The sequence below is a fragment of the Simochromis diagramma genome, unplaced genomic scaffold (assembly GCF_900408965.1).
Source record: "Simochromis diagramma unplaced genomic scaffold, fSimDia1.1 OVJJ01000205.1, whole genome shotgun sequence".
Taxonomy (NCBI): Eukaryota; Metazoa; Chordata; class Actinopteri; order Cichliformes; family Cichlidae; genus Simochromis; species Simochromis diagramma.
In genome coordinates, this window is record NW_024386782.1 from 16,779,332 (window position 1) to 16,807,197 (window position 27,866).

The following is a 27,866-nucleotide window of genomic DNA, read 5'->3' on the forward strand; positions in this document are numbered from 1 at the left end:
CCACAGCGTCCCTTCTGCCAGATCGAGGCTGTTCCTAATTGCTCATATCCAGCCTCCAGCCAGCTTACTTTAGCCCCCCGCCCCACCCAACACTGCCTCTCTGCCAGGTGGCTGACTCGCCAAATCGTTCAGCTGCTGCACAAGCTGCGTAGCCCCTCCTGTCCTGTCTCACTGACCGATAGCAGTGGGCTAATGGGTCTTTAGGTGGAGAGTGAAAGCAGAATGGTGTTAGCTGAAGAAGTTAAGGCTTTTTTCCTTCAGTAAGGAAATAATTGATCCATTTTACTTGTTTTCCGTTGTAGCCTAAGCCTTCTGGTCTCCAGTTCATTACTTCTTTTTATACAGGTTCTAATTCTTGACCAATTAATGCACTATTTTTTTCTTAAAATTAAAGCTTAAAAAAAAGTTAAATGCATTATTATGGAAGATTGTATCCAGATTTGATTACTACTTAAGTATTTATGGAGCCACGTGTGATAAAGCTCTGTTAAATATACTCATGCATCCTGATCACTGCCCTTTCAGTCCATCTCTCCTGATCGTTCGTTTGGCATTTGCACACAATTCGTGTAATTTGCTCTGCAAGGTTGCCTTGGTGATGCTGTTTTAGCACCGAGCGTTGCTCCAAGGCTGCTCCTGTTGCTCATGCTCAGAGCATTTCTTCAAATCAGCAGAGTAGCAAGTGAAATTGCATTGTGTAGAGGACTTCACAATCCACATGAACCTGCTCACCGGGCCTGTAACCTTCAGGTTTTTTTTCCCCCGATGTAGAATCTCTACAGACAATCATTGTGTTTGATCATTAGTTTTGAAGGCGAGTAGATAGGATTCAAGGTGATTACTCCCTCTCTGAAATGTGTTGGAAGGTAAACGTAAAATAATTATATCAGAACTGCAGTATTATATCGTATTTGAATAAATAAATGTGATTCTGTATGAAACAGTCGCTACACCCAGGGGTTAAAATGGGATTTGACACATAGAATTTGGTGTAGCAAAGCAGGAGCGAGAAACAAAAATGTCAATAATAATTGTAATGCATGAGAACTGTATATGAGCTTTCTTCACTGCTTACCAACCGTATTCAGTATAAAGGTGGAATTTTTATAATCACACTAAAAAGCCTCATCAGTTAAAATACATTACAGCTAACAACTGCTATTCAAGTCTTTCTAAAAGCATGTCCTATTGGTCGTGAGCAACCTTAGAAACATCTCTGGTCATTTATTAGGGCAATCTTTTTAAAGAATAATAAAAACCGCCTTTCATTTTAGTGGTCAGTTAGACAAGCTATTCACTTTATGCTTAATCCCCCCCCCCAACTTGATTGACACGTGGCTGTTTGAAGTTCTGACTACATAAAAGATGGCTGTAGCCACATCATTGACATTACAAATGAATTTTAGACTCTCTTGAAGGTTCAAATTTAGAATTTTGGCTGCTGCCATGTTGAGGTTTCTTTTGGAACCAGTTGTGAAGGTGGAATGCTAATGCAAACTGTACGGGTGAAGTGCACAGAGACAAATATTGGCTAATTAGTACCGACTAACAGACTACTGAAGCACAACCTTCTTGGTTGGTCTGTACCACACAGTAAGTCATAACCATTAAATATGTTCCAAAAGGCCATAACAGCACAGACACACACAGTGAAGAGCTCCAGTATAGTGGATGAGGCCTAGAAGACTGCGGTCAGTCAATTCAACGACACCCCACACTCAGATATCCAGGTGGATAGGTTAAAAACAAATCACCCCACTCAAGAGGACACTAAGGCTAAAACACTATTTTGTGTCAGGCTGTAAAAATTAGTGTTTTAATGTTGTAAAGAAGGACATTTTAACATGGGAGTCTGAGCAGTGGCTCTCTTTTAGAACCAGCCTGAAGTGGGACATAGAGTAGCTACAGTTTTTCTAACTCCATGTTGTCTCCATTTTTCATCTCCACTGTTGCCCCGTGGACATGTGGAGACTGTGCAGGGATGATTTTCCTTTCTCAGTGGAATAAACGACGTCAAACTGCAGCATATTAAAAACAAACTCGATGTTATTTTGCATGAATCCACTCATTTATTTAATTACTCACTAAATGAAGAGGCCAGACCATCAACCCGCCATCCCGCTTTAAATCATGACTACACCTCCACATTTTTACCACATTGTCATCAATTCCTAAAATTTGGAAGCTGTGGTTTCCTGAGCAGGTGCCAATGACTAGAACCTCGGGGATGACACCTGTCTCGTTTAAAACTCTGAGGGTCACCTCGCCTCTTTTGGTACTGAAGTGTCTGGTGTCATCACGGCAAAAATGTGAAGAGCCCTCTTCAGAGAAAACATTTTGGATTCTGTACAGATTGGCAAAGGAATTTAAATGTTTCTCCCAATTATTTGAAATAATAAGCTGAAGTACATTTTTTCCCAAAAGACGCATATTTCATGCAGTGAAATTTATATCATTTTCCTCTGCTTGTATGCAAGGATACCGCACTCAGTTTCAAACATTCAATGTATAGCTTAAACTCTGTTTTGCAAATCCTGTGCTACAGATAATTAATTCTTTAGTGTATTAAAGGCCTAAAAACGCTATGCTTGACAGTCACTTGAGAGCCTTGGTGCACATCAATATGAAGATTTTAGTTGAATCTCAATAAACCCAGTTTGTCATGAATGAGATCAAAGGCCTCCTACAAGTTCTTCTTTTAATGTTGCTGCTTTAATGCTGAAGCAGGTTCAGTATTTTTCAAGCTTCCACAAATTACACTTAGCAAAGTACTTTTCGCGTGCGATAAGACACATTTATAAAGTTACTCCCAATTAGAGCAAATTGTAAAAGAATCGTCACTTTTACAACACAATTTATCCTTCAACGACATGTATAATACTTTTTGAGTGTAAGTTAGGAAACTCTAAGAAAAAAAGTATACATTTTTCACCTATATTTAACATGTAAATAGTGATAAATTAATGATGTATGTGAGTGTTATTCTTATAATAGCAAGGATTTAATTTCCCACTGACAAGGGCAGACATTGAAAAAAACAAACAAACCAAAAAAACAAGGCGAGAATATTCCTGTTGAACATCACAGACGTCCAAACTCATCTCTGAAATAGCAGGACTTTCGTTAATTTAAGAGCATTAAATTTCAAGGAGCAGAAGAAGTTTGATGAAAACTTCCTGTCAAATTTGTGCACGTGCACAAAACTCAGTTTTCCTCTCTTAGTTTTTGTCAGTGTGATAAATAAAGGCCCAGTCTATCCTTATTCGACAGGTCAGTTCGAAAATAGTTTACAGCTACTATGAAGGTCTTAGCACATGATTTACATCATATTCATACTCAACAGCCATTCAGTGAGTCCTTGGTTATTCTCAGCCTAGAAGAGACCGATCTCATCATACTATTTCTTCACAGGATAAAACTGAATAGTTCGTGGACCCTTATATAGGATTCTTTCACACATGTGTAGGACATTTGTTGACTACATTTTCTACTTTCTTTTATGAAACAATGCTTCATTTTTAAGTCCATTTTTGGGCTTTGCAGGGTTTTATTTGGTGGTGTCAATAAACGACAGATGGGATTTTGGGTAGAAAGAGGGGGCATGAGATGAAGATAATGGCCTGGGGCTCCAGATGAACCCAGGCTACTGCAGTAAAATCATTTTTACTTGCAGTTTTCAGTCCTTGAATGGTTTTTTAGTGGTCCTATTGATAAAATCCAAAATACCTCACATCTGTATTTGTCAACAAATAAATCAGGCAGTGCTGTCTGTCTATATTTTTGGATATATTTTCCCATTTCTTTTCCATTTTACAGAGTTGGTACATTTTCATAAATAGTGGACTACAGTGAAATGTTTCTTTAAAACATATACAGAATGGCAGCCTTTGCGACATATTGATATGATAGTAAAATCTACATTTTCCTTAAACTTTAAATACCTACATGTACAGCATATATCACATAGAGAGTTCATTAGAGTATGAGCTGATAACCTGTGTTGATTTGTCTCGGCTGTCTGAGCGCACATCAGCATCGCGTCGGTCCCGGTTGCTTCTCCTTTGGTTGTTTAAGGCAAAGAGGGAATAATAAAGTGGGGTGCAAAGATAAAGTGGCGTGACTTCAACACAAGGACAAACACTCGTCTTTGTTTTCAGTGCGATTTCCATCACCGTTCTGCCTTGAACACACACCACTGGAGGTATGAGGCAGAGGACCCACTTAGGCTAAGGACAACAAGGCAGAGAAGAGCAGTGTAAGGAAAGTTGTTTCTAAGAAAATATGGGAAAGGTAAAAGAATCACAGTAGTTTGTGTTTTTTCTTAAACTTTCAAATAGACACGGTTTAAATGGTGGTGGAGGTGTGGGGGGGGGGGGGGGGGGTTTAGTGCAGAGGAGCACTGGCTCTACTGTGAGCCTCTACTGAATGAACAAGTTCACTGGAGGAAGCTCGTTTCCACAACTTGTATTCACAATCTCATTCTTTTGGTCTCCACTCAAAGCCTGTGACGATAGGTGACTGTAGGAGCATAGACTAACCAGTTGATCAATAGCTTTACTTTAACACTTAGCCCTCTCTTCACCACACTAGACTATCACATGTTTTGCATCACTGCTAATGCAGCATCAATCCATCTGGCAAGCTCGTGCGCCATGGCCTCAGACTTGTAGGTGCTCATTTTTTTCACACTCAGCTGTGACCTGCCCTAGTGCATGCTGCAGGTCAAGGCTCGAGGAAGCCATCAAAACCAGGTCATCTGTGATTTTCTATAAAAACCAAACCACCAAACCTGACACCCTCAGGTGGGTCTAGAAATTGTGATAATAAAATTATGAACAGAATTGTTCACAAAGTTGCCAGAATCCACCGCCCACTGGGAACGAGCTCGATTGCAGTACACGGAACTAGAAAGCCCACCATTAGCCCCCTGATATCCCATAATCCCAAATCACCCGTCACAGTCAAACGCCTTCTGTGGTTCAGCTCTATATTTCTAAAATATGGACTTAACTCATGCATTTGTGCGTTTGTCTACTAGCTATAGCAGAACAGTTTTGTTTTGTTCCGCTGTGTCTTTTTGTGTTGAAAAATGTACCAAATGGGGAACTTTTTGCCCTGATTTATCATAAACAACACAATGGTCAACAAAAAGAAGAGAGAAATGTAAAAAAAGAAAAAGAAAACCAATATTGTGCTAAATACAAACCAGATCAGAAAGCATAAAAAGAGACATAAGTTGATGTCCGTTTGTTTTTTGTCTGCAGTCCACGGAGGAAAAGGTGCCTTTAAATTACATTGGATATAAGTTGGTTGTGTTCTCCATATGCAGTCCTTCAAGACTGCTGATCACAGTCAGTCCTCACACAGGGTCTGTTCTTGATTTAAAAGGTCCTTCAGAGTAGCACACGGCCACTGCTGCTACCCAATATATGTATATATATGATAAATATGTACACACACAAACAATCAATCAAATGTGGATCATCATTTGGGTTATGTAGGAAAAAAAGTCTTTTTTCCCCCCATGCATACATCTACTCATGGCTGCTCTCACTCGAGGGGATAAGCATGTGAACTCAGTCACCTCGGCTCTTTAATGCTTCGTCCTCTCCTGCTGGTCCTGCAGTCATGGATGTACCGGTAGACTCTGACAGAGCGACCGTTTTTTACACATTAGTCTCCAGCCCGTTCATGTCAATGGAACAGTGGTCCTTGTCCCTGTGTTCTCTCTTGTGGTGAGAGGCGTGAGCGTGCTTCTTCTTCTCTACAGGTCGAATCCCCTCCTCCAGCTGGATCAGGCGAGCCACGTCAGGGGAAAGGTGGTCCTGCTTGCTGCCCGGTGGAGGCGGCTGGTAGCAGCCGTTCTTCTGGTTCTGGTAGTTCATCATCTGCTGGATGCTTATCATGGGTTTGGTCTCACATATAAGAGGCACCTAATGGACATGAGAATGAACAAAAAGAAGTGTCAGAATCACTTAATAAACAGGCAACACCCACAAGAACTAAAAATAAACAGCAAATTAAAATTGTGAATGAACTGAATTTTTATGCAACAGGAAAGGATTTTATAGTCTTATTGGCCTTATTCAGCTCCCCTCACCCCCACACTGTAAAAAAAATCGTGATATAAAAGTATTTTACTGTGTATTTTACAGTTTTGTACTGTTCTTCCAGAATATCATTAAATTCACATAAATAGACTGTGATTTTACATGTCAAATGTAAATTAACGTAAAATCACTGTAATGTAATAAAACATAATTTTCTTTTTTTTTTTAAATGTATCTGTCTGTACATGTGCATATTTAGATTGTTAAAATACATTCACAAATGCATCATAATTTCACAAATATTTGTCCCTTATTTGAAAGATTGAACTGTTAAATTCAAATGTAATGCTATGGAAAAATGTATAAAATGATTCGTATAAACTTTTTTTTTACATTGTCATTTAGGGCGATCGTGGCTCAAGAGTTGGCAGTTCGCCTTGTAATCAGAAAGTTGCCGGTTCGAGCCCCGGCTTGGACGCTCTCGGTTGTTGTGTCCTTGGACAAGACACTTCACCTGCCGCCTACTGGTGATGGCCAGAGGGGAATTGTAAAGCGCTTTGAGGGTCTCATAAAGCGCCATATGAATGCAATCCATTGTTATTTAAACCAACTGTTAACTGTATATTTCTGTACATTTAAGTATTATTATTCATATTGCCGCATTCATTGACCTTTTTTATAGGTAATTTCATTGTTTAATCACATTAAATTGTTCCTAATTTAATGTTTAAAAGCACTTGAAAAAGGCAAAATCCCATGTAAAATTAGGGCAACAAACTGTATTGTCATTACTGAAAATAAAGTTATTTTCTGTTATTTTCTGGTATTATTTTGGCGCCCCAGCTGCCGGAATATCACTGTTTTTTTTAGAAAAAATTTTTTACGATGCACCTGGTCATGACAGATGACCGCCCCTCTCTGACTCTGGTTCTGCCGGAGGTTTCTTCCTGCTAAGTCAAATTTATTCATTCTCACACAACAGCTGATATATCCTGGGCAGTTTAGGGTCCAGGATCTTGGAAGAGCCAGGGATTTAACCCTTTAAAATTATGAACAATGTACTCTTTATCTTGACCACAGATCCTAAAAGGTGCATACAGTATGTGCAAAAGTTTTGAGCCACCCCTCATTTCTTTTTATTTTGTTTCCAGTGGTTTTGTTTAAGTGGTCTTGAAGAATAGCTCTTTAGGCTTTCTGAAGGTCTTCTTTGACTGTTTTTTCACTCCTTTTCAATCCAGTCCTTATAGCTGACCATTTTCAATGGATTTCTTTTATTTATTAAGCCACTTAACACAGACTCATGTATCGTTTAAGTGTGGACTGGAATCCTGTGCATTCTGGTCCCTACAAATGAAAGATACTAACATCTTCATCTTCAGTGTTCCAGCTCAGCCTACTGCGTTTCAGTTTTTTGTGCCAGCGTCTCCAAACCATACATAATAGCAGGTCTTACTACCATATTGTAAACTTTCCCATTTACATTTGCTGCTGTGTGCAGGTGAGATTAGGAACTATAGAAAAAGAGACATGCTCGTAGAATGACAAAGTAAAATAAGATATTTAAAGAAAGACATTAGCAAAGAAAGTTGGTTAGTCGGGGAGACGAAGTAGACAGGAGTACTGGGAGGCTGGCGTGTGGCAAACACAGGTGGCAAATGCAAAGAAAAAGGCTTATAGGGATTTTTATGTGAGGCTGGACTAAGGAGAAAAGGACTTGTATTGATTGGCTAGATGGAGAGATTGTGCTGGAAAAGATGTGTTGCAGGTTAGGGTGATTAAGGACAGAGCTGGATATTTACTAATGAGTGAAAAGAGTGTGTTGAGAAGATGGAAGGAGTACGTTGAGAAGGTGATAAATGAAGAAAATGAAAGATAGAGGAAGGCACATGGAGGACAGTTAGCGCAGAGGATTAGTACGGAGGAAGCAAGGGCAGCTATGAAGAGGATGAAGAGTGGGAGGGTGGGCAATAAACCCATCCATGACCCAGCGTTAGAGGTTCTTGTCCAATATTTTCTGGTACTGGCCCCTCACTGTGGTGTAGCCGTCTTATACTCTCAGCAGAAAAACAGCTGTAAAGCATAATGTTTCCACCCCTGTGCTTGACTGTGAAGATGGCGTTCTTTGGGTCATACTCAGCATTTCTCTTCCTCCAAACATGATTGGTGAGTTGATGCCAAAGAGCTCGGTTTTGGTTTGATCTGACCATTCAGATGTTCACTGGAAAATTAAAGACAGAAGTGTGCATGTGCCTTCTTGAGCAGCGGGACCTTGTGGCAGAGAGGTGCACAAGTCTTTGAGGGGCAAGTCTCAAGTGTGTAATGGATGAAAGTGATGTTCTATTGTCAGATAAACACCAACTAGTCCCCCTATAACAATTTGTTATGTGTTATATGTGCTGTGTTGATGCACCACAGCATTTAAAGTGATGAGAGCGTACTCACTCAAGAGGGCTGTTGCAGTTAAAATGAATAAACTGAATAAAGTGAAAAACTGCTCAGTTGAAGTTGATAAATTTACACTTTAAACTTTATTGCTTGTTACAGCCGGATGCAGGATGTTAACTAACCTACATGTAGTTTGTAGCTCAACTTTCTGATTCATAGGCATCTCTTCACCTCACTAAGTGACTGACCTCTCAGAGTGCCATTTGAGACGTGAAGTTTGACGTTGTTGAGCCTGCATCCGTTATGTTAATGCAACACACTTTGCAAGTTAGCGTATGCTCGCTTCCAGTCTGAATGAAGTGTACCCAAATTTAATAACAAATGGCACAGCTCCAGATGTGCATCCCGCCGCGGCGATGGCCAGTGGTTCGATTCTGTGGTTGCTCTAAGCTCTGGCTGGACGAATGTATTATGTAATGTCTGACGTATGAGTAGTTCAGGCGGCACGTACTTTTAATTATTTCCGGTAACAGTCTTTGTCGCTTTGTTACTGCTATCTCTCCTCGAGTGTTGTTTGAAAAAAACACTTTAATATCTTTTGTCTGTGAAGGTTCTCAGTCATCCAGGTCATGGTAGTCTAAAGAGCTTGGAAAGAAAAGCGTCTGGACTTCTTTAATATCTTACTATATGTATGGACAACAAAGATTGAAGAAACACTTCATTTATTTTACTGTGCATGATGCAACCTTTGGAAAGGGTTGTGTAAAAATCTTCATGACATTTAGAGTCCTTGCAGCCGATTAATTTAAAAACAAAAATTCACAAATTATTAGCATATTCAGAACATTTCCTTAACTAACAGAGAAAAATGCACCGTCTCATGAAACAATGTGCAATTCAGGGCTGTGGTTTGTCCCTTATTTACATCTTAATTTTACCCTTTTACATGGATAAAAAATGGTTTTCAAGACTTGAGTCCCAAACCTTGAGTCTAAGTCAAGTCTGAAGTGTCGCGAGTGCAAGTCTGCCTTGTGGGTAGGGATGGGTACCGGTGTCCGGTGCCATGATGGCACCGGTTCTGACATAAACAGTAGTAACCAGACCGAAAAGCAGTGCACATTTCGGTGCTTTATTTCGGTGCTTTTTTTTCCTGAGCTGTGATACACTTCTAGCCAATCATTTTACGTTTCCGAGGATAGTAGGCGGGCCCAGGTACGTACGTTCTTTTAGAGCAGAGCTACAGATTAAAAATGCCCAAGGCGAAGCGGTCAAAGTCTGGCTGTACTTCACAGCAAAAGATGCAAACTCAGCAGCCTGCAACAAGTGCTTTAAGCTGATACTGTGATACTGTCAAAGGAGGTAACACCTCAAATCCGATGAAATACCTGGCGACGCATAGCGGGCTTTTTTTTTTAAAAGCCGAGAAATGCGCCGTATTTGATAGCTTGCTGCGAGACCTCACACCGAGCGCATCTACTGCGGGTGGGTTGCCTGTTATCTGACCCGGAGTTAGCAATGTCCCCAAAAACACGAAGAGGAGAGTCCTGGCCCCTAGCCCTGCCAGTGTAGTAGAAATGATGAGGATGATGATGCAGCAGCAGCAGCAGCTGTTCTTCTCTGCGTGAGTAGCTTAATGTTGTTCGTGTGTAATTTACGTTGAGTAGGCTCACCACGTTATTACATTAATGCATGTAAGGTGAACTAGCAAACATCATCATAGCTACATGCGGCTGTCTTCTTGTTTGATGGCAGATACTCCCTTCACCCTGGCCAAAAAGGCTAAAATGACCAAAGAAAAAGAGGGAAACGGCTAAACATGAGAGGTTTTTGGATAAAGTTTGTGTTTTTTCCATTGTTTAAGCACTGCTTCCAGCCAAGAGTGATACCATATATGCCCCATAGCTGCAGAAAAGGCTAACATTGTTATCTTTTTACAAAAAAACAGCTGAACATGAGAGGTTTTTGGACCAATTTTGTGTTCTCCATTCTTTAAGCACCGGTTTGAGCACCGTTTGAGCACCGGCACTGTTTCAGAAGTACCGATTTGGCACCGGTATCGGATAAAACCTAAACGATACCCATCCCTACTTGTGGGCACTGCAAGATTGCACTCCATTAGCACCAATGGTGTTGCTGGTGACTGTGGTCCCAACTGCCTTCGGATCATTAGTTCATTCATGTAGTTCTGTACTGATAAACCACCTTTCTCATGATCATCCACAACCCATCAGGGATCATGGAGCTCCAGACTCAGAGTGATTGATGGATATTTTGTATTTCTTCAATTTCTGAATAAATTGCACCAACATTGGACAAAGGATATTGAAAGAAAAAGACCACAGAGATGATTCATCAGTGTACTGAAGGAGGACAGGCAGAGGGCTGGTGTGACAAAACAAGATGCTAGGGACAGAGTGAGATGGATGCAAAAACACACAATAGCACACTATCAGTTATGGATTGGCCTCCCCTGAGGCCAGACCTCAGCATTATTGAAGCAGCGTGGGATCATCCAGACAAAGAACCAAACAAAAGGCAGAAACATCCAAAGAAGAGTTTTGAATGTCCTCCAGGCCCAGAGAACTATTAGTGAAGACTACCCAAAGAAAGCTTGCCTAAGAGAGTTCAGGCTGTGCTGAAGATGAAAGGTGATCATACCAAATATTGACTGTTAAGCTCATTAGAAGTATAAAAACTCCGCCTTTTCTTCATATACTGTATTTCGATCTGTTTTTGTAAATGTTTTTTTTCCATTTTCCTACCAAGATAAAAAGGGGCAGCTCAAGATGTTTGCACAGTAATCTGTGAATAGCTAGTCATTACTGCATATACTCTCTGTTAGAGTTAATGCATTGACAGCTATGACAGAATTGGCTATAAGCATCAAATCTACTTTCTTGCTGCTTGTTTCGCTGCCCACCATTATCAGAATAATAATGTGCAGACTAATAATAATCCCTGGTTGGCTCCCTTTAGTGATGGCAGATACAGTAAGTACATTTTAGCCTATTATTATAGTAAAATGCTGTGGTTATCTAACATGTTTTTATCCATTATAAATGATTTGTTCATAATGTTAATACACTGCTAATATATAAGCTGAGTCATATCTCTCTCTTGGCACTCTTTTTACTAGAGCTGTGATTTACTTAGTCTTGATTATCCAACAGAATTTGAGGAAGTGGAAATTGGTGGCCAATCACAAATAAAAGTTGTGTTTTGTTTTTGTGGTTTTGCAGTTCCTATTCCTCTGCTTCCGATCTTTCTGCTAAGAAAAGCTATCCAGGGAGAATACTTAACCGCATGAGAATAATATCTAGTTTTTACTTTCATACTTTCATCAAGAAAGTAAATAAAGGGTAAATCTGTTGTACTACTTTTGGAGTTTGGAGTGTACGGAAAAGGAAATATTGTCACATTCTGTTTTCTGTCTGTCTTTCAGAGGAAGACAAATGCTACTATAGTTAGGTCAGGAAGACCTTGAGAAAACAATGCGGGGATTGCTTGCAGCATCGAGGTCCGCTGATCTAACCTTAGATGTTCTCACCTGCTCTCCCTCTTTGACAAAATCCTTTCTGCAGATATGAGCCATGATTCCTGTGGCAAGAGCGTCACCCATCACATTGACCATGGTCCTGAATCGATCCCTACACAACAAGGTCAAACGTTATTCGCAGTGAAGACTGATGAAGACCGTGGTTTATACACCCTATAACAAGTTAGTGTGTATTCCTGATATTTTGCTGATTGTTGCTTTTTTCAACCTCTGTGCAAGAAGCTAAGAGTTACTGGTTGTTAGCTATGATGATTGCTGTTAGAGAAAAAATTAACCTTTACTTACAAAGCCCAGTCGACAGCAATGATGAGAGTGATGTCATCAGTGGGCAAACCCACAGAGGTCAGCACGATCACCATGGTAACAAGACCAGCCTGTGGGATTCCAGCTGCACCGATGCTGGCGGCCGTGGCAGTGATGCTGAGAGAACAGAGAGAGAAAGTCGGGTACGTTTATCTTCAAAGGATATACAGGAACATGTCCTCATATATGACCTCCCTGAAATGAAGGTGCAGATCTGTTTGTGAGCACTGAAACCGCAGGGATGGAAAAATAAAGCAGACATAGGGACCGTGGAGAACTATAATTCTGAATTACTTTAATACATACTGTATGTGCCATGCATAACTTTTTTGCTTCTTCTTTAGTGCAGAGTGCAATATAGCTCTAATTACTCATCCATATTTACTTGGCAACAGCAGTTTCAGCCGATTGATATTTTGTCCACAAATACACACGATCAGCTTTTAAGAAGGGCATGAACTAATCCAAAGCTGGTGTATGGTAAGATAATTTAAATATGCATCACTCCCCTTAAACAGTGTTTGATCATTTTCTACTCTAGCATGACAGATGCTGAAAAGTGGCATGACATAAACATTTCTGTGAACACTGGGTCCTTGTTTTCAGAGGTAGAAAAAAATAGGCTCCAGTTTTAAAGCTTTTGATTTTTCTGGGCAACAGAAAAACTATCCCAGCACATTGCTAGACAGCATAACCACGTTCTTAGAAAACTGCCTCCACCTCCAGCTTTTCTTTTCTTTTTTTGCTTCTAACTGACTCACTTTAAATTAGATCCCTAAAAAGGTTAATATTTTTTCTATTATTTGTAGCAGTCAAGTTACATCCTCTGGGGTTTAGAAATGAAGCCAGAGGAGAAGTGTGAAAAGCAACAGTTACTAAATGGCCGCTTGAGGCTGCCTCCAAAATGAGTCAGTTCACAAGGATATCCATGTTGATATGCCCGACTTTACAACAGTAGAAAAATAATTTGTGGTCTCTACAGTTGATTCCCACTCATTTGAACTGGCTAATTTCTATTTTTATTAATCTTCCAAATTATATTAGACGTTAAAATGTATGCATGGCAGCAGACAGCCACCATTAAAAATGTGTTTGCCACCTTTGAATTCACTTAATATGAAAAGCGTCAGGATTAGGGTGAATAGGCTCCTATAGACTGATTCAAATGCATGTTTAGAGTCAAGTACAAACGTGGTTTTTGCTTCTATGAATAGTTTTCTTCTAGATGACTCTGTTGTGTCATGGTAACTTCGACTCATGTGTCCCAGCCAAGTCGCTGTTGCACAGCGGATTCTGCTGGGCCTCGCATTTGTGGCATTTTATTGCAATTATCTGGTTTTACAATCATTTTTTACCTCTATGATGCAGATAATTATAATGCTGATGCTAATGACTATGTGCTCAGTAAAAAAAATGATAGTATTTTAGTAATATTTTTCTATTACTTGGCTCTGATTAACCGATATGTGTGCACATGTCTGTTGCACCTGCACAGTTAATGGATTTAGCTTGCTAACCAAACTAAGAAGCATTAGTGTAGCCAGTAGCGGTTCTTGATATGGGCAACATGGGCGGTTACCCAAGGCGGCATCTGCAAAAATTTTTTTGCTCGTGCTCATGCTGCCCCGACATCAGCCAGCGCATTTTGGGAATGTCATAGGCACCGATCGGCTTTCTATCGCCCATTTGCTGGGAGTAAGGTCGCCCTCCCTTTGCGGGGTGCGCCTGCTGCTTGCAGTTGCGGCACAGGGAGGAGAGGGCGGGGGATTCTCTGGCTGGCTGGAGCAGCATCTAATAACCAGCTCGCAAAATAAAACAAAATAAAAACAAAACAACAAACATGAAAACACCAGACATTATGATACAGACTTATAATTTGCAACGATGTTTTTTCGAAATTCTATTCGAAAAGTGAGCGAGAGCCCTCGGTGCGCCTGCTGCTGAAGTCAAAGTAAACTTTATTGTCATCTCTGCTATATACAGTACAGTATATAGAGAGACGAGGCTCCAGTTACAGCAGTGCAAGTAAACAAACACTAAATATAAGAAGAGTAAGAAAATTAGTAAACACTTTAGGACTCGGGGTAAAGGGATCAATAACAATTTAAAATTTACAGTTTGATGATTTAAAGTCTCACACACAACCCGTCGAAAGGGGAGGGGGGCCGTGCTGCTTCCAAGTAGAGCACATTTCATTCATAATGTTGTAAATCCAAGCCCATCATGTATTCATGATTTGTTCCTGGGTTGTGCAAAATCCCAGAAAATAAACCCCAGACAAAGCGAATCTGTGAACTAAGGTGTAGGTCTATTAGGGAAATGTTGTGGTGATCCTCAGGTTGAGGGATGGGTGTTCATACTGGAGTGCAAAATTAAAACCAATGGAAGATGGACAAGAAAAGTTCAAAGCCATCAGGTGCTCAGTTCAGAAAAAAAGAGAAAAGAAGAGGAGGAGAAAAGAGCAAAAGATGCAGGTAAGCAGATGTGTGATTGGATAATGGCAGGTCATCCTGAAACAATCAGAATCAGAATACTTTATTAATCCCTAAGGAAATTATGTGGGTTACAGTTGCTGCAAGAAGAAATGGTAAAAATAGTAACGTTATGTTACAGATTTTACACACTTAAGAAATAGCACTAATATATACAGATCACTCAATTATAAAAATCAAGGATTAACAGAGGTGATTATAAATAAATATCAAGAAAATTGACAAGAATATTCCAGAGTAGAAAAGAGTGTGTGTAAAAAGGGTGTAACTACTGCAGTGTTTACAGTGCTTTATATGGAGGAGTTGTACAGGGAGATGTCCACGGGCAGGAATGATTTCCTGTGTCGTTCAGTGGTGCTTTTTGGTGATCTCAGTCTCTCACTGAACGCGCTTCTGTGACTAGCCAACACGTCATGGAGTGGGTGGGGCTTATTATCCAACATTGTCTTTATCTTGGACAACATCTGCCTCTCAGACACCACCCTATCGGAGTCCAGCTCCGTCCCCACAACATTAATGAGCTTGTGGATCAGTTTATTTAGTCTGTTGGTGTCTGTGACCCTCAACCTGCTGCCCCAGCATGCAACAGCATAGAGGATAGCACTGACCACAACAGAGATGCAACAAGATAACATCAATTAGTAGGGATAGTGAAAAGGTCTGTTAGCAACTTGACTATGATTGTAAACAGCAGACACTGATGTAGTTTACTGAATCTTTTGGACTGTGTTCAGCACAATATTAATTAGTCATCTGTGTAGACAGCGAGGTTATTACAGTTAACCTAAACTAAATTAAAGCTGGATGTGAAAACATTTAAATTAACTAATGTGGCAAAGAGAAGACTCAGCTAAAAGCTTAACACTGATACGATTTTGTGATCTTAGGAAACAAAGCGTAATAAGAATACAGGGATGTTTTAGTATTTTTGTAGTTTGTTAAATTTTAATACAACTTGTCTGATGAGGCATTGATGGACTTTGTTATTGAGACGCTAGATGTCGATAACACTGTGACTCAGGTGCTTGAAAAAGTTCTGTGTTTTTATTGGAACATTTTACGAAGTCTTACCTCTGACAAAGTAATTGAATACACTTAATTTAAAACTGAAACTAATAAAAAGTAAATAAAAACTATGTATGTTCAAACAATAAAAAACAAACTGAAACAAGAATCGTGTTAAAGTTTTTACAGTATCTGAAGATCCCAAAGGAACGGCATCAGAATTTAAAACTTTTCTGGAAACCCGTGTACGTGACTTCTTGTCACGATCACAAGCTTCTCTTTAAAGCCTGTATATGCTCCCAGTAAGAAAGTATCTAGTATCTAGTATCAGTTACTCTTTTTAAACTATTTATACGCAGAGAGCATCTTTCCTACCACCCATTTTTTTCAGCTCACAGAGAAACAAGCTTAGCAGCGTCTCATCTGCAGTTTGTACCTATGAAAAATAGCACAATCTGTCTCTACTGCAACCATTTAAATGCTGCTGCACTGCTAATCCAACAAAATGATATATTATATAACAATCTTAATTGTAGAACTACATATTTTAGTTATGTAAAGTTTCAGATGCCTTGTCCACTACTGTGGAGAAAGAATTAAAATATTTTGGGACAGTGACGGTTTTGAGCTTCTGGACTTTTGAGTGCAATTTGACAGCTTTCTCCTGGAAAGAACAAGAGGTTGGGGTTCAGGTTGGGCTAGCATGCAGATGGAGCAGCTACGTGGTCAGTAGCCAAACCGCGCGAACAGGATGCAGAGGGGGAAAAAATATTCTAATTCTCCGTGACAAGGGAGCTGAGTAATACAGGTCATATGGGTTTTACTGCCAAGGGATTATGAGGGAGTGTGCACAGACTGCAGCCATGAAGAGGTCTGCTCTTAACATTATTACAGTAGGACATCGATTCAGAGGAGGGACAGGACGTTTCCCTTAGCCCGAGCCTGGAGGGGTTGGTGGTGGTTTGCTTACTTTTGACTGAATATTACAGAGCTGTGGTGTTGGTAGGATGAGGCCTGTCAATATTTTTTCTGTCTGTCTGTCTTTCCCCAGGGCTTCCAGACTGATTTAGCAGAAATCAGATCAGACTAAGAAGCTCACATGAGGCGTAATCTTTGTGACATTTACATATATCTGTATCTAGTAAATCCCACAATATTTTTATTAATTCAGAATTAAACTGAACGTGTGACGTTATTATTCACGTTGCAGACAGAACACCAAAAACATGCCTGCTGTTCATTTTTGACCCATATAAATTTCTCCCCGACTGCTGAGATATAAATATCTCGTTGTTGAATGTAACATATTTTTAAAATTCTGTTTTATTAAGAGAAATTAAGAGAGATTCAACTTCTTACCATGACTTTGAATTATACTAAGACAAGAAATAAAGTAAGTGGTTCTGTAATAGCTCTATAATTCCTCCCAATCAGTGCCAGGCTCCCAGTTACAGAGTTCATTCTCAGGCATTAAGTGGCGACTCTATAATTTAACAATAAAATAATATAATTTCTCTGAGATTTCTTTTAAATACGACTTAAATTAAATCTGAGTAAATCAGTGTTTAATGAAGTTTTTGTAGTGGTGGATTTTAGTACCTTTTAACAGACATCTGCACACCAGCTGACAGAAAGAAGATAAATTATCTGCGTTTAATGAAAACACCTTTTTTCTTAGCAAGTACTACAAATCTGGGGGTGAGCCTGACAAGATTTCCAAATGAATTTGAATTTTACCACTGTGACTTCATGAAGGTTCAATTTTGATTAAAGGATCTGTAGTTTGAACTATCCTGACCTTTAGTCTCAGGCAAAGAGCAGATCCCCAAGGAATGAATTCTACACTCAAAAGATTATTTAAGTCCAAAACGCTGGATTACACATAAAGTTTCTGTGTAATTTTGTAAGATAAATACAATATAAAATGTTACATTTAATGGAATCATGTCAAAATGTACTTGTCACCTTTTTTCCTTAATGATTAAATATTTTAATAAATAAACCTCTGATTTTATATATTTCATTTGTGTTTTACCTACAACTTTTTGCTTCATGTTTATGAGCGGAAACAATAATTTTGGAGTGTGCATATAGGCAAATGTGTTTAAACTCTACGTTGTTGTCCACAACCACTATCCGCTACACAAACCATTACACAACCACTATCTTACTAAACATTTTAGACAATGTTTCCAGATGGACAGGAGCCATTGTGTAATTATTTTAACAGAATGCATTCATTAAATTCATAACATTTGATGTGTAAAATGCAATCTCTTCTTTTATTCCAATACATTTATTTAAGCCATGCAAGAAAGTGAGTGAAATTATAGAAGCAGCTGTTAGAAAATGGTTTAGTATGTTAGCATCAATCCGATACCAAGTAAATACAGGGCCAGGATTGCAGATACCAGGTACCAGTATTTTTAACCTATAAGAGCATGTAGTGGAGAGCAGTGTGTCGTGATTTAAGAAGTGAATAGTCACACCTTTCAGCTTCTTCTACTTTGAAACTGTGTTTTTTGGAGAACTGAAATGTAAGTGTGCCTGTCTCTAAAGCACTTTGGGTCAGCTTCTGTTGTTTAAAATGTTTAATTTCCCCCCAAAACGCTTTATTTAACACAACTCAGTGAGCTACATACTGAACGAAATATCGATCCTATTGCACCAGTATCAATCCGATACCAATACCAGCGTTGGTATCAGTACTATCGATGTTTGGATTGATCCACCAACTTCAACTGTGCACATTTACTTGCTTACATCCCATTATGAGTCAGATTTTTTGACTTGTGATGCCCCTTACCTGATGGTGATGATTTGCCCAAAGTCCAGTTCGTAATTGTTCACTTGGGCGATGAAGATGGCTGCCACGGCCTCATAGAGCGCCGTACCATCCATGTTGATGGTGGCCCCGACCGGCAGCACGAAGCGGATGATGCGTCTGTCGATATGGTTGTTCTCAAGGAGGCACTTGAAGGTGATAGGCAGAGTAGCAGAGCTGCAGGAGGGAAAGAAAAAGTAGGCAGTGTAATCAGTTGTGTTATAGCAGGAAATGTCTCTTGGGTTCAAGCCACTGACAAAAAAACCCAATAAAAGCATGAATAAAGCAAGTAGCTCCTATTTTTCTGTGTAAAGTGGGAACCTGTAAGCAAGGAAATAATACAAGTATGCTGGATGAAGATTTAGGTTTTTAGATGTATTTCTTTCTTTCTTTCTTTCTTTCTTTCTTTCTTTCTTTCTTTCTTTCTTTCTTTCTTTTAGCCACAAACCAACAAATGATAAACTGAACAAATCAAGCGATCAATTAACTGGAAAATAACATCCTTATTCCTTCCTGGAAGATCCGACTGACCTCGGAGATAGTGAGAGGGTCGTCTGTTCTCCTTTAGAGACGATATAAAATCCTTCTTTCCTAGTGCACTACTAAGAGAAAAATTATTTTTAGTGTACTGGACTTCATTTCTTGCTTTCTTTTTGTTTTCTCCTGCAGGCAGCAAACATTTACAGTCCTTAGAGTTTCTCAGAACACCACCAGAGCTGTAGCTGAAAGAATACAGGTAAACTTCACAACTGAGAAACATAGTGCTGCTGCTTTTAGACTGGTTTATATATTCTCAAACTCCTTGTAGGTGTTTGGGATTCTGGCTTACTCTTTTTTCTGTGTTTGGTCATACTCTGCAAACACTGCTCACGATTCAATAAACCTCTGTCGACTTAATGAGTTTATGACCCCTGATGTGACACTGCTCAGCGTGACTGTTATTGTTAGTTTTAGTGAGGACAAGTAACAAAAAGATTTCCTGGCTATTCTGAACACATGTTTGTGGCATTGACCGTGGACTTAAATGCAGTAAACACACTAAAAGGCTACGAGTTGCAGCGTGGTTGGAAAGAAATATATCAGTAAACACAGTGTAAAAGACAGCCCTGAGGTAGAGTATGATGTTAGGGTTACAGAAAAAAAAATCACCAACAAACATCCATTTAATTTCCTCTATTTTCGTTCCTAATAGAGCATAAAAGCAATTTTTCTTTGGCCTTGGCCTTCTCTTTGTGTTGATATTTCTGCTGGACCATAAATGGAGGCTTATACAGATTATAAAGTGGTCATCATTGTTTTCTTTTCTTCTGGGAAACATCCTAATGGCATGGAAAAATGTAATATATGAACATTTACCAGTGATTTTTTTTCCTTTCTTTTTCTTTGAGACCCTTTGAGGTTATTTTGCATATATGCAGAAAATGCTACGAAAAAAGCCAGTTGAGTTTATATGGGACATAAAGCCTAACACTCCCCCCACATGGTAAATGGCCTGTATTTGTATAGCGCTTTACTTGGTCCTAAGGACCCCAAAGCGCTTTACACTATACACAGTCATCCACCCATTCACACACTGGTGATGGCAAGCTACATTGTAGCCACAGCCACCCTGGGGCGCACTGACAGAGGCGAGGCTGCCGGACACTGGCGCCACCGGGCCCTCTGACCACCACCAGTAGGCAACGGGTGAAGTGTCTTGCCAAAGGACACAACGACCGAGACTGTTGGAGCCAGGGCTCGAACTGGCAACCTTCCGATTACAGGACAAACTCTTGAGCCATGATCGCCCCCACATCAAAATTCTGACACAGCTCAGCCACATTAGCTCCACAGTGTGTTAAAATTACAGGATTTTTATTGTAGTGGGGCATTCACATCAAAGAAAAATGTAACTGACTAAATGTAGTAGGTACATGTGTGAAAGAAGTCCTGATGATTCATTTACAGACACAGTTTTTAAATAAAGTCTGTGTGCATTTGTCTGCGCATCAAGCTTTATAATAATAATAACAATAATTTAGGACCTGTAGATCTGCAAAGTCATATGCTTTACCTGGAGGAAGTGGCCAAGGAGATGAGAAGGGCTTGTAGAATGCCTCTTATGTAAACTATGGGGCTTTTCTTGGTGATGAAGAAGTACATGGCCGGGAGGATGAACAGTCCGTGCAGCACCAAGCCCATTACCACAGTGATGGCATAAAAGCCCAACTTCTTCCCCATGGCCGAAGGGTCGTCCATCTCTAAGATCTTTCCAGCCACCAGAAACACAATACCAAAGGGGAAATACCTGCAGAAAGGAGGAGGGAAGGATTGCTGAACACAGTGATACTAATATTAACATGTTGACATATTTAATCCAAACAATTTTAATATGCTGGTGGTTACTAGTTTCAAGGACCTATGATCTTAATATAATGTGTAGGATGCTAACATTTGCAAGTAGTGGACAGGTAAAAGGCTGCCAATAAATGACCAGTCTAGCATCGTCACAATAAACCTTCACTAGATGAAGGCTTTAAAGTGGGGCATGTCTGTTTCACCTTTTTTTTGTAATCCATCCAATTGTTGTTGATACATTTACCTAAATACGAAAAAGTCTGATCCAACTAATATCAGAATATTTCAAATGTAACATGCTGGAGAGTGAATGGCAAACAGTGCAGGTTTTTTATCAGTGTTCGTTATAGCTGATCAGTAAAACTTCACAGATGTTGTTACTTTTCTTTTGTTAGGGGTTTCTTGTAAAATACTGCTCTTACCAAATGACAATGGCAACAATCTTCAAAACCGCCTCATTCAAACTCTGACAAAAGTTGACCAAAGCACTTCCATTGGGTCCCATTCTTCCCAGCATTATTCCTGAACGGGAAAAGGAAAAAAAAAATATGCAAGCATGCAACTGCAGGGATGTTTTCAACAGTATTAAGTGATAAGAATGGAAACATTTGTTTGTTCCCTGCACAGCACAGAATGAATGAACCAATGGTGGGTGGAAACCAAAATCATCGGCCCTTTGAGGCCTCACTTAAGTTTGCTTTTTTGAGATATATATTTATGCATGTGCATTGTGGATGTTAGTGCGTGTGGGATTCATGTCAAACACCCACCCATGGTTGCAGAGAATATAACGATCCCCAGTACATTCATGCCTTCGCTGGTGCCGGGAGATGTTTTCACGATGACGTCAGGAGGTGGCGTTAGATCCAGAGAGAAGTTCTGGGTGTCGGTGCCATTGTCATCCTGGATGCCATAAATGTAGACCCTCCGCGTGGTTGTCTCATCCAGGAGCTGAGCGACTGTCGGTTTGGGGATGAGTTCTGCGACTCTCTGGGTTCGATACTTGAAACCAAAACAGAGCACAGTGAACGTGACATACCAGACTCTTACATGATAATGAAACACGCTCATTCGTGTTTGCATTCTCGCACGGCAACAGATTAATTTTATTCTTTTTGCAAATGTGTTGAAATAAATGGACAATAGAAGATAATATGAAGAGGCGTTGCAGTTTAGATTAAAGATTAGGGGGTAACAGAAATCTATGCTTTCAGTATTTGAACTTACCTGTTGAAACGTAGCTTGGACCAAGTTGGCTGGAAACATGTTGCTATAAAAGAGAATTTAGGGAATTTGTCAATATCTTTCAGTGAAAAGCAGACACATTGTAATGGATCCAAAGTAAAATGTAGGTTAACAATCCCAGAAATGTAATGTAATGCAGAGAAATAGAACAGTTATAACTTTGCTTTAACAAAAGCTATTTCTGTGTATCTCCTCTTTTTTATATTGGCTTTGATATTACGGGTGTATAGGAATTTCTTTTACTTATGTATTATTCACATTATTTTATTGTATAATGCCTTGGTGCCACTGGATTTTAACAAGTCTCACACTCATACATTAAGACAAATGGTGGGGGTCTAGTAAGGAAGTTGGGGGAAGCAGACAGCTCCACAGGAAGAAACTTTTGTCTCTTCGAGGACTCTGGGAGGTAGCAAGGGAGTGTGAACCTTAAGGTGTGAAACAGCTGTGTACTGCCTTTTGTTCCTGAAGAAGGTATTTAACTGAGAGCCATGCTAGGCTCAGGGAGACTCTGCTGACCTGCCCCGCGGTCATGTAGGCTCTCCACAAGCTTGGTTGTCTGTTCTTTGTGTGTTTTGATTAAAGAATGTTAGCTACTGCTCACCGCTTGTCTGCAGGCTTTATTTAAATGGAAAACTTCCACAACACGGGGTAAATCTTTCCTGTACATCTCCTCCCTGTGAAATTGGAATTGATTAAATCAGAAATTCAAAGAAGGACGACAGCTTCTTTATGGATTCTGCATCATTACTACTGTGCAAGAAGTCTTACTCTAATAAAATTACACTGAAAGTTTGCTTTGTTGGTAAATAGGCTTTTCTGCATCAGTCCTGACAAATGAAAATCTCCACATTGTCCTTTATTTCCACCCTGAAAGCTGCACACATGCTATAGTACATTTTATTAACCGCTCTAAAAAATCCCTCGTATCTCATATCTCTGAAGAAAAGAATATTGAGTTCTTCAGTTCTTGACCTGCCACAGAGTGGACTCAGGTGCATGGACAGATGAAATCTGAAGACAGAGGAGCAGGCAGAATGGGAACAGTAGAAAATAGAGAACAATCTCTTTCTGGAGAGGAAAACAGATGCCCACCACCGATGCAGACCTGCATCGTGATCACTGTAATTTAATTGTCAAAGTTTGGTGTTTTTTAAATAAGTTTTTTTCTGTAATTCAGTTTCGACCACTGATTTAAGAGCTGAGACAGCACAGCGACAGGTGTCTAGTAGCACTATATCCTGACAGAAGAGGAGGGTCAGGTATTTAAAAGGTATTCTTTTTTATTTAAATAGAAGTTATATAAAAAGCTAAATATGCTTTAGTTTATGAATTATCTGTAACAAAAAATTAAGTAATGAGCAGATGATGTTTATTAAAGTTGGACAAAGACTACGGTGCAAAAGATGGTCCTGTTAAAAGGGAGTTTTTCCTGTTAAAAGGGAGTTTTTCCTTCCCGCTGTCACCACAGTGCTTGCTCATAGGGGGGGTCATACAGTTGTTGGGATTTTCTTTGTTTTCTTTGTATTATTGTAGGGTCTTTACCTTACAATATAAAGCGCCTTGAGGCAACTATTGTTGTGATCTGGCACTGTATAAATAAAACTGAATTGAACTGAACTGAATAGTTTACATGCCTAAATGCATGGAATTTCTGCCATTTAATATGCTGATTATATATTTATGTTAAGATGCAGTTGAACAGGTGTACCTAAAATGTGACCAAGCCACTGAACCACAGTGTCTTTAGGACAGAAGACAAAGTCAGGTTCCTCACAGCACATCATTGCTGTTCCACGATATGTAGGAAGGAAATCCCAGATACTATACAAACATGACTAATAACTTATAAAGTATTTGTTTTTTAAGTCAAGAGTTGCTGGGATCACTAAATGCACAATGAATGATGAGTGAGTGGTCTAATAAATACAGGAGAGTTATGAGGTGCCCTTTGTTTACGTGCAGATACTGCCTGTGTAGTATTCTTTGCAAAGAGACTACTGTCCAAAGTCTGCGTTGTATTAGTGCTGCTGGTAAATCCCACAGTGACACAGAATTTAAACCACAATCAGAAATCAACCATCACATTTAAGATGCAGTGAGATTAAAAGCCACACTGCATCTGGGTACGTGTACATTAAGAAGAGTGACGTTAAAAACCATATGGCAAAGATTTCCAGAAACATTGCAGAGTGAGTCACAAGACTGCGGTGAGTATCCTGCACAGATCGGACCAGCGGGATATCCAATCAGAGCAAAGCTGGCTAATGAAACACTCTGACCCCAGGGTTCCCCTAATAAATCCAAGAATGCACATATTCTTACATAGCATGCTCATTATAGATGCTTATCCAACACATTCACACACGAGCACTGACAGTCGAGTGATACAGCAGGCCTGCATGATAGATGAAGGCGGTAAAGAAGCTTTGCGGGATAAATCCAAAGCACAGCTGTGCTCTGTAACCCCCTCAAACACACACACACACACACACACACACACACACACACACACACACACACACACACACACACACACACACACACACACACACACACACACACACATAGAATCTGTGAACAACAAAGCTTCACCACTGCACATGATCAGGTCATAGATGGATTTCATAGGCTTGGCCAGTTTATTACTCCCTCTTATTGACAGTGTGACTGGAAGTGAGTCTTCCAACTCTATTTTATTCCTGATATTTTTTTAAAAGTTCATTATTATTTTTTTTCCCCAAAAAACAAAATTTGTTCATAATTCATAATTTCCATGTTTTTGTTTGCCTCCCATTCTGTGCATTTAGGTTAAAAAAACCACAAATATCAGATATCCTTGCGCACAGGTCCACACCTTAGCTGCTCTTCTTTTAGTCTACTGACCTGCCGCAAGTCTCTGTCATGTTTCAGGTCTATCTCTAGCACAACAACCCAGCCCTTCAGCAGCACTAATTAGCTTAGCACAATAACCCACTGGCACATAAGGTTCCAGGCTTTACACTCCGACCTCAAGCACCTCCTTGACTTCTGCCTCCATGAGCACGCAGAGCAAATCTGCTTTTCATTCGCGCTATAACCTACACACGTTTGTTTCATTTGCAAATCCGCAAAAGCCAAAACGCGCACATTAGCAATACAGCATGTGAATTAGATTCGCTCTGGAATAAAGTCGATCTTCTCCATGGATTTTTTTTCTTTCTGCTAGATTGTTTTTCTTAAGGTTATTTTCCATGACTTTGTTGATATGAAATTGTACATAAGCATTTTTTAAGCTTTATTCATTTTTAAATACAACATTTCCATGTTGGTTAAAAAAGCAACAACAGGCTGAATTTTAATGAGTTAAACAAAAGTCTTTCCCAACATCTTGTTCATCTAATGACTCAGATTTCTCTGAAGCCTGGCTTTTGAACTATTGACACTAAATACACAAACTTACTTTAATCCAAAGAAAGCAAAATACAGACAAGTTTTTACTCCCTTCATCCTTCTTCCATGGGACTATATAAAAACAAGCACTTAGGCAACTCTCTTTAACATAGTCTATGCATTTTCTGTCACTACACTTGCAGCGCTCTGAGCATAACAGGAAATAATTAGTGGTCTCTTACCGAATGAGGTCCAGCAGAGCATCAGCAGAGCTGGTCATTGGCTTCTTGCTGTCCTCAGAATCCTCCTTCTGTGCAGCTCCACCCGGGTGAATGATGTAAACCATGACAATACCAACTACCACAGCAACAAAGGTGGTCCACAGGTAGTATGAAATGGTCATTATTCCCAAGCGGCTGGAGCACTTGGCATCCAGAGCAGCCAGACCGGACATCAAACTGAGAGCAAGTGGAGACACACAAAGGCGGAAAGAGACAAGATAGAGTTAGTAACCAAGAGGGAGTTGAAGAGATTGTGGCTGAAGAGATGCTTCTGCTCAGTGTCAGAGTGAACATTTTGAAGCTGAATTTTTAGTTTTCCTGCAGAAGAATAAAATCAGTAGTGATCAGCTACATGCAGCTGCAAATGTTCAGCCAACTCTTGTAATGTAGATCCTTGCTGTAACCATTTACCCTGCAAACAAGTGGCCCTCTACTACACAATCCAAAATACAACTATTTATTATTTTCTTGCTTTACTGATGCTAGATTTAACTTTAAAACTCTTGACTATTAGAATAAAAGTTCCCAAACATATGAATGAGTATGCTGGGTCTTAAAGTGTATTATGATGAAAATAAACCGCTGGTGGTTCAACAGGCTCCAAATTTGTGAAATGCCAGAGGAAATATTCTGGCAAGCTTCAAATTCAGCATTCACCTTAATAACATGCTTTATGTGGATATGAAAGCAAGCAGAGCTTTAACTAGGTGTGCAGCTTTGAAATGAATGCAGCACTTAACCAATCTCAATCAGCCTGTTTCAATTTTGAGAAGCTCTCCGTGTAAGCCTCTGCAGTCTTAAACAAGGCACGGCTTCTTCTACCTTAAGATACGTGAATTCAGCCGTGTAGCTTTGCACTCATCCCTCTATGCCAGTGAAGGCGATGAAAAGTTGTTCTTACAAACATTCAAAACAGTCGATGTTAATTTGCATTTGTATGGGCAGCTCTGAATACAGCGTCTTTTCAGATATTTGTTTTCACTGTACAAAGATGGTGACGCTCGTCTTATATACAAAAAAAAAAGGAGTGAATGAGGGAGATTCACATAATTGGCTTCTCGGTGAGTTTAAAAAAAGTAAAAAATAAATAAATAAATGCAAATGACATATTTTTGGGAAGTGTAGGAGGATGTGGAGGGTGATGCTCGTGAAAGCAGGGAAACAGCGGTGGAGAGATCTTGAGTTGGGGAGACAAGATTTTCTCCCCATCCTGTGTAATCTGGTTCGACTTGGCAAGTGTTTGGGTGGATGTGCTGAGTTTTTCTGTGCACTCGCTGCCTGTGCTGAAACTCATACTGTCATGCCTCCTTCCATCATTTTTCAAATGCAAACTAGAGAGTCTCCATCTCCTGCAGGTTTCACACTGGGGACTATTGTGCTTTGAAAAGCCAGTCTGGTCACATGAATGGAAACTTGCATCTTTCTGTGTGTGTGTGTGTGTGTGTGTGTGTGTGTGTGTGTGTGTGTGTGTGTGTGTGTGTGTGTGTGTGTGTGTGTGTGTGTGTTTGTGATAACATAATAAATTCTTGGGATGGGAGAAAGCATTTGATTGAAACTTGCATTAAAACGCTGCAGAACTTTATTATTAAATGCTCAAATTAAGCGAAGGATCAATTTTTTCCACTGAAGCCAAATCATAATTTCACAGCTGCAAAAACAATGATGCGCTTGAATGATAAATAAAGTCACGTCTTCACTTGATTTTGCTGTAACTATGGTAACTATAGCACAATCTTGGCTTCCTAAGTGGAAAAATTCTGCTTTTCCAGTTCGGAGTATATGAAACATTTACTGAGGACTAAAGTTCAGACAGTCAATTCTGAATTGACTGTCAATGGATCACTCACCTTTGTTGAGATGTTAAAATGAAAATGTAACTGAATGGTTAAAGAACCACAAGTGTAAGTACAGGATAATAGCAAATTCTAACACTGTTAAATTACTACTGGTTACACTGGATAAAGTCACGGTGGTGTGTTGGTAGTCTCTAAACTGGTTAAATATCTACAACTTTTT

General features: G+C 39.7%; 1 protein-coding gene across 1 annotated transcript in view; it reads right to left on the reverse strand.

Moving 5' to 3' along the window:
* Positions 1 to 3,709: 3,709 nt before the first annotated feature.
* The window catches only part of slc1a7a (solute carrier family 1 member 7a), a 40,985-nt gene continuing 16,828 nt past the window's right edge, over positions 3,710 to 27,866 (reverse strand). Inside the window, exons 3-11 of the mRNA XM_040022363.1 lie at positions 25,812 to 26,027; positions 22,180 to 22,222; positions 21,723 to 21,954; positions 21,375 to 21,474; positions 20,669 to 20,902; positions 18,598 to 18,792; positions 12,277 to 12,411; positions 11,983 to 12,082; positions 3,710 to 5,933 (exon numbers count right to left, since the gene is read on the reverse strand). Of these exons, the coding sequence (XP_039878297.1) occupies positions 5,667 to 5,933; positions 11,983 to 12,082; positions 12,277 to 12,411; positions 18,598 to 18,792; positions 20,669 to 20,902; positions 21,375 to 21,474; positions 21,723 to 21,954; positions 22,180 to 22,222; positions 25,812 to 26,027 (1,522 nt within the window). The 3' untranslated portion in view covers positions 3,710 to 5,666. The remainder of the gene's footprint in view (positions 5,934 to 11,982; positions 12,083 to 12,276; positions 12,412 to 18,597; positions 18,793 to 20,668; positions 20,903 to 21,374; positions 21,475 to 21,722; positions 21,955 to 22,179; positions 22,223 to 25,811; positions 26,028 to 27,866) is intronic.